The following is a 13,086-nucleotide window of genomic DNA, read 5'->3' on the forward strand; positions in this document are numbered from 1 at the left end:
CGGCCTTTAACTCACCGGGTCTTTCCGTGGGTGAGGCCTCTTTGGATGTTGTGCGGGCCTTAAGGACTTATGTTGACCGCACTTCTTCGTTTAGGAAGTCGGACGCTTTGTTTGTCCTCTATGGCTTCCGTAAAAAGAGTTGGCCTGCTTCAAAGCAAACTTTGGCAGCCTGGATCCGTATGGCTATTTCTGAAGCTTATCTTCATGAAGGCCTACCGGTCCCTCCTTCTCTGAAGGCTCATTCCACTAGGTCTGTGGGTCCTTCGTGGGCAGCTCGACGTGGTGCCTCGGCAGTTCAGATCTGCAAGGCTGCTACGTGGTCCTCTGTCCATACCTTCGTGAGGTATTACAGGTTTGACACCTTCGCCTCTCAGGATGCTTCCTTCGGGCGGCGGATTCTCCTTTCTGCACAGGAGCGTCCCCACCCTTAAAGGATACTGCTTTGGGACATCCCCAAGGTATCCTGTGGATACCCTATGGACCCTGAAGTAGAAAATATGAGATATGGTAAGAACTTACCCTTGTTATCTCTATTTCTACGAAGTCCATAGGGTTCCACAGGACTCCCGCCCTGTCGCACCTGTGCTGCAGATGGGCTTTGCTCTGGTCACCGGTTTTCCGTCTCCCTCTGGTGAGAATGTGATTCTTGTATGTGTCCAGATCTTTGTTCTCTCTCTTCCTTCTCCTCCTCCGGCCTATGGCTTGATAACTAACTGAGGTGCCTTGGCTCGGGGGCGGGGTATAGGAGGGGGACCCTAGTGCATCCTGGGAGGCTGAAAAGCTTAACTCTATGGTGCCCAGCGACTGACGTCACACCTATACCCCAAGGTATCCTGTGGAACCCTATGGACTTCGTAGAAATAGAGATAACAAGGGTAAGTTCTTACCATATCTCATATTATCGCACCCCTCCAGGGGTGCGAGCAGAAATCCGACAATTACAGGCACGATGCTGTTTTCTGCCCTTAACGCTGGGAAAACAGCATCGCATCGGGAAGTTTAGTTGGAGAATGCCCGCTCTCGTGACTAAACACCCTGTTTAAGGCGCGAGGGGTGGGAGAACGGGCATTCCCCGACCTAACTGCGCGCAGAATTGAGTAGCTCCGGGAGCTCCCTCGCAGCGCTCTTTAATTTGCGGTCAATTGAATTGAGCCCATTGTGTGTAATAAGACCATATATACTATTGCCTGTGGAGGCAGACAAAACCCTAGCGGTATGAGTTTTTGGGTTGGCAGAGGTACTTTGGAAATTATAGTTTTTTGACATCAGGGAATATGTTTCAATATTCCAGAGAGATAAAGTGGAGAAGTTGCCTACAGCAACCAATCAGCTACGAACTGTAATGTTATAGACTGTGCTAGATAAATGATTGGTTGCCATGGCTGGGGAACTTCTCCACTCTTTAGAAGCTTTGATACATCTCCACCTTAATCGCAATTTCTTCATAAGATTAGGGAAATATGTCAAAGTGTTTATAACTAGATTTCCTGCAAAGAGGCTTAATTATATATTCTGTCCATGTTAATCTATTAAAGTATTAGAAGTTGTGGAAACATTCCTGCACACAGCATCTGATGGCATTCCTACTGGCAGGCATGTGTCTTCCTTCATAGAGAATATGTGCATTTTGTAGAAGCAGGCCATCCATCAGGGAGGTAATGGCTATTCTAGGATTATGCACAGAAAGTATCCCTGTGATTAAACAGACACAAATGCACGTTCTAAGGTTCTCCAAGAAACCGTCTTGAAGATTTGGAACAAGCTGATGGACATTCTGGATTAGTCCATGTTCTCTATGGCTGGTCAACAACTGGTGAATGTTGGCAGAGAAACTAAGCAAGATCCCTGTATCCAGAGGATCATCACAGAAGATGGCAGCAGTCAGGGATGGGGAGCAAACATGTGACCTATAATATGTCAAGGACAATAGGGAAATAATTAGAAAAACGAAATATCAGAAAATCTCTTTAAATTACTTGGAATGCCTGGGTTAAGTTCCTGTGAGTTCTTTAAGGTAATTCATTTAGGCAGTGATCCTAAAAATGTTATTTAGCAGAAATAGGAATTGCTGTCTTGGCCGCTGTACACCAAATTGTTATGCAAACTGTTTGAACAGAGACATGTCCCCATTCTACAATAGGGTTGATTTACTATCTAGCCTAAACAGTAATCTTTTTGTTTCAGAGAAGGGTGGGAGCAGAGGACCATTTGTAGCTCCCTACTTTGTAGCAGTTAATGCTTATTTCTGCTGGCACCCTTCAGCGATATGCAGGGCCGGATTATGGGGCACGTGGGCCTCGGGTTGAAAATGATCAAGGGACTATTGTGAGAATGGAAGGAGCTGTGATTGGTGCATGTGGGCGTGTACACCCCCCTTCACTACCAACTCCGCTGTCCCCCTAAATATGTCAAGTAGAAAACTTGCATCATTTTAAAAGGAAAACAGAAATACAATTTTAGTACTGTGGCTTATGGCTGACTGTGTGGGCGGTTGGCCTTCATCATACTGTCATAATGGTCTTATTTTTATGTGGGGGCCTGTAGCTGTAGTCCCATCCGCCCAATTGTTAATCTGGCCCTGGAGGTTGTATTTTAGCTACTTTCTGGCTGCACTTTGCACAGTATGAAGAAGTGCCTGAAACACTTAAGTGCTATATGTAACAAAGATGACACTCCCAGTGTCCCATCACTCTTGTGTCCCTTTGCCTGTTTTTTTTTACAGCATTTAATGAGATGGTCATAGTCACAAGATAATTTAAATTACCCATTCTGTGTTACAGATTGGAGTCCCGTGTCTGGATAGTGACACTTCTGGTGGGAACATGTCTCTTGTATTGTGCCCGCGCCAGTATGCCAATCTGCATCATGTCATTGAGCGAACACTTTGGCTGGGACAAGAGGGAATCCGGAATTATCCTGAGCAGCTTCTTCTGGGGGTATTGTTTGACACAGGTCGTGGGCGGACATCTAAGTGACAAGTGAGTATGCCAAGGGGACATCTTATTGACACACCTGGTGTTGCCTCTGCTGCGCAGAACATCACTATGAAAACTTAGAGGAAAAAAAGTTTTCACATGCAAAGTATGACTTTGTACTGACGTGAGCTAAAGCCTGAAGCCATTGACATTTATGTATGAGAAGGGGGTGGAGGAAGGGTGGCAGGAACTAGTTCTGTAGTGCTGGAAGGCACTTCTCATGCAGCCCAGCAGCAGCATAAAATGATCTGTTGTTAATCTACTGCAGGCTCTATCAGAAGGTCCTTCAACATTGCAGTCCTGCTCCTCTCCCCCATAGGTCATCCTTTCCTTTATGCATTTATACCTGCTAAATAAATGTCAGAATATGAACAATACAAATCTCTAGAGCTGGCAACAATATCTAGTAATGTTATGTATAACCATTGTAATAATGAAGCTACTTCTTGTAGTAACTCAAAGAACCGCAAATATTCTTCTTATAGGGTGAACATATTATTTCAGTAAAGTTGCCAGTTAAAAATGTTTGCTTTGGGTATCGGGGTTAGGTGACTTGTGAATTACAAATCTATTCATGCCCATTAGGGTAATAATTTAAGCGAAATGGGTTTATTCCACACTACTTGCTTCCTATTGGTGTGATTAATTTTGTTTTTCTCTAGGGTGGGTGGAGAGAAGGTTCTTCTCCTGTCAGCTCTGACATGGGGGATAATCACTGCAGTGACCCCTCTGGCTGCCCACATGACCACAGCCCCCCTCCTCCTGATCAGTCTTCTGCGCTTCCTAAAGGGACTTCTGCAAGGTAACCCCCCTCCCCCCCAGGTGCTGAGGGTGCACAGTTGTTACTGAGAAAATGAACGGCATGCTCCAGGTTCCAGGCAAAGTGCTAATGTTTCCATATAATGCACAATTTATTTCTAATTAACTCTGTAGTGGTGACATCAGGACTTGCTGTTTATTAACATCACCTTTTTTAGTTATAGTATTAATGAGTGTTAGATAATATGCTACAGTATAGAGTAAATATTTTCATTATTGACAATACCATAGACGTTGGTATGTTTTTTTTTTGTTTTTTTTTTCTGTTTTTATTTATTCCAGTTCATGGAAATTATTCTTCCCAATTAATATGGAACAAAAATATTAGGATATATCCATTGCTTATTTTAAAACTGTATTTTATAGACATCTGTTGCTATAGGTGATATTGTTTTGTTCTTTGTTCATTGTTTGTAAAATTGTACCCATTGCTGGCAGTGAGCAAAGTAAGATTATGTACAAACCAATTATTCCAAGCGCCTGTGATTAATGTATTCCACCATATAATGGGTGCAGATCTGGAGGACTTTACAATAGGGATCACAGATACCCATGAATTACATTTGTATGTGTCTGCAGGTCTAAACCCTAAAGGGTGTAAATTAAATCTGTTGTAGTAAGTCTTACAACTGAAAGGTACTTTATTAATCCTGGTCAGTAATGGCCCTTTTATGAATCACAAAGTATGTGGGAGTGTAATATAGGACAGGGACTGATGTGAATGACAAATTGATTGAGCTATATAAAGAATCAGTAATAATTGTATAAATGTTTTTAAGTGTCCACCTCATACATAACAATGAGCACACCCTCATTACAGGTATTAGTGCATTTCTATGGGAACATGTCTGTGAGACTTTTTGCTGGACTACCTTGAAATGTGTATGGTGGAGACAGTAAAAGAATAATTACAAAGTCCATATGCAGCCACTTTCGAATTGCGCCCTTCATTTAATTGTTTCCGTTATTCTGTTAAAATACCGCTGGTTTAGCCTCCTTTATATCTTCTCATTGGGAATGTCTTTGTTACACTTGTCCATTTCATGTGCGCGAATGATCTTACTGGATTGGTGAAATACATTTTCTGTGTAAAGTCCATCTAGAAGACACAAAATGTGCCCTATTAAATATAGGCCAAGGCATGCAGGTCTTTTGCTATGAGAAAAATTGTTCTATGCCTCTCTCCTCGCTAAGCAGGGACTACCCCATGGCTGTGGCTTCTCCACCACTTGGGTCTTATTTAAATATTCGTAGCCCATAAAATCAAATCTTGGTTTGGCATATGGGGTGCATAGCTAGGATCATTCAGTCACCCAAGCAAAAAGCCCACAAAGGTGTAAAAATATGCACTCCTGTAGACGTTGCCAGAGCCCCAAGTCTGCGAACCTAACATAGAAACATACCCTCATAGAGGCTCAGACACTGCTTACGGTGTGGAAGGTGTATTGTTGCACTATTCTACATTTACGCCAGACTAGCTAGCTCCGTCACAAGCACTATAATTTAATTATTATGGCTGTACTAATATTAGTCTTGTATAGTAGGTTGGAAACCTGCCTTGGAAATTCCTGCTTTATAGCTTCAAATCTGCTATGACTCTAAGTAGTGTGATATGCCATACGTGTACAGCACATTGTATACTTTATAAATGATCTCCTCCTTTATCTCCTTTATAAGGTGTACACTTTCCAGCTTTGGCCAGTCTTTTTTCCCAGCGCGTGCGTGAGAACGAGCGAGCATTCACGTGCAGTGTTGTTGGATGCGGATCTCAGCTTGGGTAAGAGAAATGTTTCTTTTACAATTTATTTAATTACATGTTCATTTTGTTTTCCCTTTATATTGTGGAGAGTGTTCAGTTGCAGGTGAATTGATCTTTCAGGTTATCTTTTGTAATATAGGTGCCACCAGATAATTGGTGCCGCATTGCGGTGTACACCTTTACTTGTGGCTTTGAGGTACTATGTTTTAAAGCAAGCAAACAAACAAGTTCTGTGTCATATTTAAAATATATTGATGCTTTTACTCATGGGAGCAGTTATTTTTATGAGAATGATCTTTTGACATCAGTGAGATAAAAGGCATTCATAAGACTGCAGTCTAACTGCTTAGGAATTAGTGACATCAACATGCTTCACACCTCTATGTTTGTCGCTAGCTCATTATGCATTGATTGACTGGATTCTTATGACTAATGGCTGTGCCCTAAAAATAGCTGCCTCCATGGTGTGGCTCAGTGGGGTGTGGCTTAACAGACAGTAAAAAGGTAGACATTTGTCTAGATTGACACCAGATGTTAGACAGTCAATAGGTTGACTGGGACAAAGGGTCGATGCAAAAATGGTCGACACATGACTTTTTTTTTTTTTTTTTGCCCTAATCTCCTCCCCTTGGTGCCTAACCCTAACTCTCCCTCCTGGTGCCTAACCCTAATCGTCGAGGTAGGTGCCTGCCCCTAACCGTCCCTTGTAGTGCCTAACCCTAACCGTCGGGGAAAGTGCATAACCGTTGGTATGTCCCTTACCCTAACCAACCCAAAAAAATAAGTCATGTGTCGACTAATTTTTTTGTCCACCTTTTGACCCTGTCGACCATTTGTAACTGTCGACCTTCTTACATGTCGACCTACTGACTATCTAACATCTGGTGTCTATGAAGACATTGTCTACCTTTTTACTGTCTGTCTATAGTCCGGCACAGTGATATTACTGGTTCCTGGAGTATTCCTGGCATGCATTCCCTTCCATTATTAGAACAACTTATTAAAAAGTGACTGTATTAAGGTGGCTGGTACACTTTAATATTGCACAACATAAAAAATGCAAATTTTAAGGAGAGTATTTCTTAAAGTGTCTGTCTTTGTCCTTTAATTGATCTGTTCCAGGACATTGCTGATCGGAGGGGTTGGTTCTCTATTACTGGAGTGGTATGGGTGGGAGACTGTGTTCTATTTTGCTGGATCTCTTACTCTGGTCTGGGGATACTGTTTGAGCACCTACCTGCTGAAGGAGAGCGGTAAGTTACTCTCTGTTACGGCACAACCACTTATTGTCTTCGCTGATGGTCACCACCTCAAGGTTTCTGTAGCTGCAAAGGGCAATAGCTTTAAGTGTAGGTTAAAATACAAGTTATTGACATAGGTTCCCTACATGCCACAATTCCATTGTATATTGATTTGCTTATTGCTTTTGTGCTACATCTCCATGATATGTGGGCACACACTGCCCAGGGCTGACCATTGTGTAGTGTGCTCAGTGGAGCATAAATACATGAAGGCCACACTGAGTCACTTATCTCTCAATCCTGATAATGCAGATAAGTTAGTCTAGCAGCACACACAATATAGTGTTTTCCTATAAGACTAAAGGAATATGAAAATCTGTCTTAAGACATTTTTAACGAATACACATTTTGAAATTTTATCAAGAAAGCAATTTTGCATGACGTTATTATGCACTTTTCTTTCTTTGTAAATTTAATTCCTTAGGATGCTCTTTGCCATGCTTCCTCATGCTTCTTACACAACAGGAAGCAACTGTACATGGTGCTACAGTACATCTTGCTACATTTTAAGTAGGAACTGTGATGTCACTAGCAGCAACCCACCCTTCCCTTAATACGCAGCCTAACCTTGACCTCTTCCTAATGCCTTACCCTACTGTCCTGCAGCCTAACCCTAATGTTGATATTCTGAGAATGTCGACATTTTTGATGTCAACAATGTAAATATGTCACCTGTCGACAATTCGACAATGTCGCCATCATACCTTTTGACATTGTGGTGCCGACAATAAGATTGTCGGAATTGTGAATGTCGACCGTTATGAGGAGCACCAATCTCTATGTAAGACTTATGAACCATTATTCGTGGTTCTCTGACCAGCATTCAAACACTGTGCAGGGGAAGCAGCATTCCCCTTCTGCCTTTTCCGAAAAACCTCTGTCATGTCCTCACTAGGGTTTCCATAGAGCAAGTGGTTGTATATGTATGTGTGTGTATGTGCAGAAAGTCCCGCACTCACGTCTGAGTAATGCTAGGGTGCTCCTCAATGGAAAAGTTCCAAAATATATAAATCACATGAATACATAGATGATGACTTCATTAGAGGGCACTCACCAGACTTAACACAGTATAACTTCATATATCTTTAATCGGATGAAAAATATGGTCGTGGACATCACAATTCCAATTTGCAGATGTTTCGGACCCACACTAGGTCCTTTTTCAAGAATTGCGATCCAAAGAATCAGTCATAGTAGCAATAGAACAATAACAGCTGTTATTCTTATTGTATCCTGAGGAAAGAACTAACTTAAAGTTTTTGAAACGTTGATATTATTCACACGAGTACGTGTCTTTTGTGAAGTCATCGTGAGTGCCACCCATTGCTGCATATAATATATATATATATATATATATATATATATATATATATATATATATATATATATATATAGAAAATGGGGTGGAAAGGACAAGCGCCCAATAGTGTGATAAATTACAAACAAATGTGCCCGTGCTCAAGTGGTAATGTGTGTACCAAATGAAAATTCTTTAAGGCTTATCTGAAAATTCTTTCAGAGGGATGTAGATAATAATGGACCCGGGGTTCTGGTGCCAAGGATGACCTTGATGAAGAAGGCTCTTGTCAGAGCCAGACGGGAGAGAGAAAATATAGTTTAGTATTTCCAATTCACAGATAAGTTGATGTTAATAAGTGTGCATACCAGATAAATTCTTGTTTAAAGTTGTGTACGTATGTTCTTTGTTGATCATCCAGATTCCCTTTTCCTCTTACCCCAGAGGTTTCCACATATACCGGTGATTAGACCAAAGAAAGACTCATCATCAGTTGTGGTATAATTTCAAGGCAAGGGGGCTTTATTACATATATCAAGGGAAAGTGCAGTGGGAACATACAAACAAATGAATACACAGGGTAATAAATAAAATAAAGTGCTTATCTGCAAGGTAGTTGCAAGAGTCCTTATAGGAGAGGCTGACAGTGCCCAACGCATTTCGTCCTTTGGACTTCCTCAGTGGTAAGGGTATGAGTCTGGGGGTACCCCTTTATATACTCTGTTAGTGAGGCAATCATTAGAGACTGAAATCGGTGCTAAACGCCGTTTAGCGCATGCACAGTACACCGCGGCCATCTTGGTGACGTCATTGCAACATGTGCAGATATTTACACCCTAGCAGAAGAGTTTTTTATAACTTTAACAATTCTAAAAAATTCAACATGAAGCACCTCATTAACTGCAAATCATGCTCAGTAATTTATGTATTAGAATGTCCTTGCGGCCTAAAAAAAAAAATTATATATATATATATATATATATATTATTATACACACGGTGCACGCTACATAACAATAAATACAAATCCAAGTATGGCAGCAACTTTCTGGGCTTTATTCGCCTGTCTTCAGGCTACATATAACCAACATTGTGTGCAGAATATCATACCTTAAATACCTGCAATCGCCTCTCCAGACATCAGGTCCCATCAGGCACCTCCTGTGTTGCATGCTGGACTTCTGGGTAATCCCAGCACTACCCCTATGCCTCGTAACGTGGTGGTAACCCGGCACCTGCAGGGAAAGCATGATAATAAAAAAGACCACAGTGTTAAAATATAAGCCACATTTACCAAAGTACAAGTTAAAAGCTGGCATATTTAACTAAGGCCCACAGTGCTAAACCACCCGATTATCGAGCTAAATCTATACTCTGTATACTCGAATGAGCGCAGTAAAATAGACATGGATTCTGCAGACTGTCAAATTCATCTAAAACCTAGTAACCTACTGTCAATAGTAAACAGAGATAATATGTATGCCAATAAAGCTACAGACGAACATTCCAATTATGCTGATCATTCAACCCCTTAGATATTAGTTCCCAGGACATGTATCCATTTGGCTTCTAGACGTAGCAATTTCTTTTGCCGATCTCCCCGTTTGCCATCCTCTGGAACCATATGTTTGAAATCTGCCATGTTAATAGGGTCGGAACAACCGATCGGCAAACATTTTGCTGTATGTAAACACATGTCAAATTTGTTGGAATCTATAGTCCACTGAGTGCCGCACTTGGATGTGTGTGTGTGTATATATATATAATATATATTATACATATACGATTCTGCAAAGTGTGGCACTCCACGCAATAAACGCACAGGAGACGGCTTGTAGAAAACGGTTAACGTTTCAATGCATCAGCATTTTCGTCAGAACAAATTCACAGTGTAAAAAACATACCTTATATACATAAGCATAATCACCCAGTGATAATCAACATGCTTGCTAAGGCGCGACCACACGCCCAAACTCCAGCAGCTCCCTGGATATCTAGGGGTGGTATCTAGGGGTGGTAATAGAAGTAGATTGTTAATGCAGCGTGAGACTAGGTGGATATACCGTCTGGGTACTATGGCACCCAGAGGGCTTAATGAGCAACTGGGATTAAGTTCATTCCTGTAGAATTGATGGAATAGGTATATGTGAGTGGGCTAGATCTATATCATAGGTCTTTATATCTATTGATATAGCCAGCGTCTTTGGGCACGATATGTGCCGTTATAGATGTGAGTAGGTAAAATATATGTAGCGCTTCTACACTTTAGTGGGTGCTAATGCACTTAATGTTGTTAACATCATTGCAAAATGTATGGTGCAGCGTTGTTTATTTGTTGTATGTTTAGTCTGAGTACTTTGTTACTGTGTTACCATGGTTATGGGAATGTGTCACTCATGGAGCGACGTGATGACGTCATTAGGGAGCTGCTGGAGTTTGGGCGTGTGGTCGCGCCTTAGCAAGCATGTTGATTATCACTGGGTGATTATGCTTATGTATATAAGGTATGTTTTTTTACACTGTGAATTTGTTCTGACGAAAATGCTGATGCATTGAAACGTTAACCGTTTTCTACAAGCAGTCTCCTGTGCGTTTATTGCGTGGAGTGCCATACTTTGCAGAATCGTATATCTCATCAACTCAGTGGGGGCAACCAGCTAAGTAACCATGTTATTTTGAGTTCCGAACTTTGATATATATATATATATATATATATATATATATATATAATAAGCAAAGCGGGCGGCACTCCTCGGGTTTCTTAAAACAAGTCGCCACACTATTGCATCAAGATTCCAACATTACAAATGTTTAATTTACATTTTTCGTTAGGGGCGAAAAATGTAAATTAAACATTTGAAACGATGGAATCTCGCTGCCATAGTGTGGCAACTTGTTTTAAGAAACCCGAGGAGTGCCGCCCGCTTTACTGCTACTTGTCGAATGTCACTGCGTCCCTTGGGAGGGCACCCAGGTATTTAAGTCGACTTCATTGGAGTGCCGGTCATTGTTTGGAGAGAGAGAGATAGATTAGATAGATCTATCTATATCTGTCAAAAGTTTGGACACACCTTCTCATTCAATGCTTTTTGTTGATTTAAATTATTTTCAACATAGTAGATTAATACTGAAGACATCAAAGCTATGAAAGATCACATATGGAATTATGTGATAAATAAAAAAAGTGTTAAACAAATCAAAATATGTTTTAGATTCCTCAAAGTAACCTTCTTTTGCATGGATGACCGCTTTGCACACTCTTGGCATTCTCTCAATCAGCTTCATGAGGCAGTCTCCTGGAATGGTTTTCCAACAGTCTTGAAGGAGTTTCCAGAGGTGTTGAGCACTTGTTGGCTGCATATATCAGATAGATAATATGAAACAAATGGGCTCTTGCCACAAAAAATTTAAACTCCCGAATAAAAGGGTAAACTATTCTGCAACTAAATATGATTGTCCATTGCAATCACCTGGAGTGCCGTCTACTCCTTGGAGTGAGTATACACCGATCAGCCATTACATAAAAACCACCTGCCTAATATTTTGTAGGTCCACCTCGCACTGCCAAAACAGCTCTGACCCTTGAAAGCATGGACGCTGCAAAACCTCTGGGGTGTACTGTGGAATCTGGCACCAAGACATTAGTAGCAGATCCTTTGTCCTGTAAGTTGCGAGGTGGGTCACCATGGTTCCAGAACATCCCACAGATGCTCTATCAGTTTGAGATCGGGGGAATTTGGAGGCAAAGTCAACATCTTTGAACTCTGTCATGTTCCTCAAACCATTCCTGAACATTTTTTGCTGTGTGTCAGGGCATGTTATTCTGCTGAAAGAGTACACTGCCATCAAGGAATACCGTTGCCATGAAGGTGTGTAACAATGTTTAGGTAGGTGGTACGTGTCAAAGTAACATCAACATGAATGCCAGGACCCAAGATTTCACAGAGCATCACACTGCCTTAACCAGCTTGCCTTCTTCTCATAGTGCAACATGGTACAATCTCTTCCCCAAGTAAAGGACACACATGCATCCGGCTGTCCACATGACGTAAAAGAAAACATGATTCATCAGACCGTGAGCATCAGAACTGGACCATTGCTCCATGATCCAGTTCTGATGCTCACGTGCCCATTATAGGCTCTTTCGGCGGTTGATAGAGGTCAGCATGGGCACTCTGACAGGTCTGCGGCTACGCAGCCCCATACGCAGCAAGCTGTGATGCTCTGTGTAATGATACTTTTCTATCATAGCCACCATTTTTTTTTAGCAATTTATTGCTTCGAGTAGCTCTTCTGTGGATTAGAGCTGGACAGGCTAGACTTTGCTTCCCACACACATCAATGAGCCTTGGGCGTCTATCACCGGTTTATCGGTTGTCCTTCCTTGGACCACTTTTGGTAGGTACTAATCACTGCATACCGGTACCCAACCCCACCAACCCTGCCTTTTTGGAGATGCTCTCATCCTGTCGTCTAGCCATCACAAAGTCGGTCAGATCCTAACGATTGACAGTTTTTCCTGTTGCCAACACATTAATTTCAAGGAGTGAGAGTTGACTTGCTGCATAATATATCCCACTCCTTGACAGGTGCCATTGTAACGAGATAATCAATGTTATTAATTTCACCTGTCAGTGGTTTTAATGTTATGGCTGGGGTGTGTGTGTGCATGCATGTTTGTATGTATATGTATGTATGTATGTATATATATATATATATATATATATATATATCTATGTGTGTGTGTAATACATGTAAAATTGTACACACAAGACTGAAATAGTTTTAGGCAGGTGTGGAAAAAATGCTGCAATTAAGACTGTTTTCAAAAATAGAAGTGTTAATAGTCTATTTTTATCTATTAACAAAATGCAAAGTGAATGAATAGAAGAGAAATCTAAATCAAATCAATATTTGGTGTGACCACCCTTTGCCT

At 41.3% G+C, this 13,086-nt stretch overlaps 1 protein-coding gene across 4 annotated transcripts in view; it reads left to right on the top strand.

Moving 5' to 3' along the window:
* The window catches only part of SLC17A9 (solute carrier family 17 member 9), a 63,394-nt gene that overhangs the window by 34,189 nt on the left and 16,119 nt on the right, over positions 1-13,086 (top strand). For all 4 annotated transcript variants that reach the window (XR_015869413.1, XM_088442823.1, XM_088442824.1 and 1 more), the window contains 4 exons: positions 2,781-2,978; positions 3,638-3,777; positions 5,472-5,571; positions 6,676-6,806. Coding sequence is in view for 3 of the 4 variants with exons in the window: in XM_088442823.1 (XP_088298949.1) it covers positions 2,781-2,978; positions 3,638-3,777; positions 5,472-5,571; positions 6,676-6,806 (569 nt within the window). In the remaining variant the exon portion in view is untranslated. The remainder of the gene's footprint in view (positions 1-2,780; positions 2,979-3,637; positions 3,778-5,471; positions 5,572-6,675; positions 6,807-13,086) is intronic.

The sequence above is a fragment of the Taudactylus pleione genome, unplaced genomic scaffold (assembly GCF_031769625.1).
Source record: "Taudactylus pleione unplaced genomic scaffold, aTauple2 ptg000018l, whole genome shotgun sequence".
Classification (NCBI taxonomy): domain Eukaryota; kingdom Metazoa; phylum Chordata; class Amphibia; order Anura; family Myobatrachidae; genus Taudactylus; species Taudactylus pleione.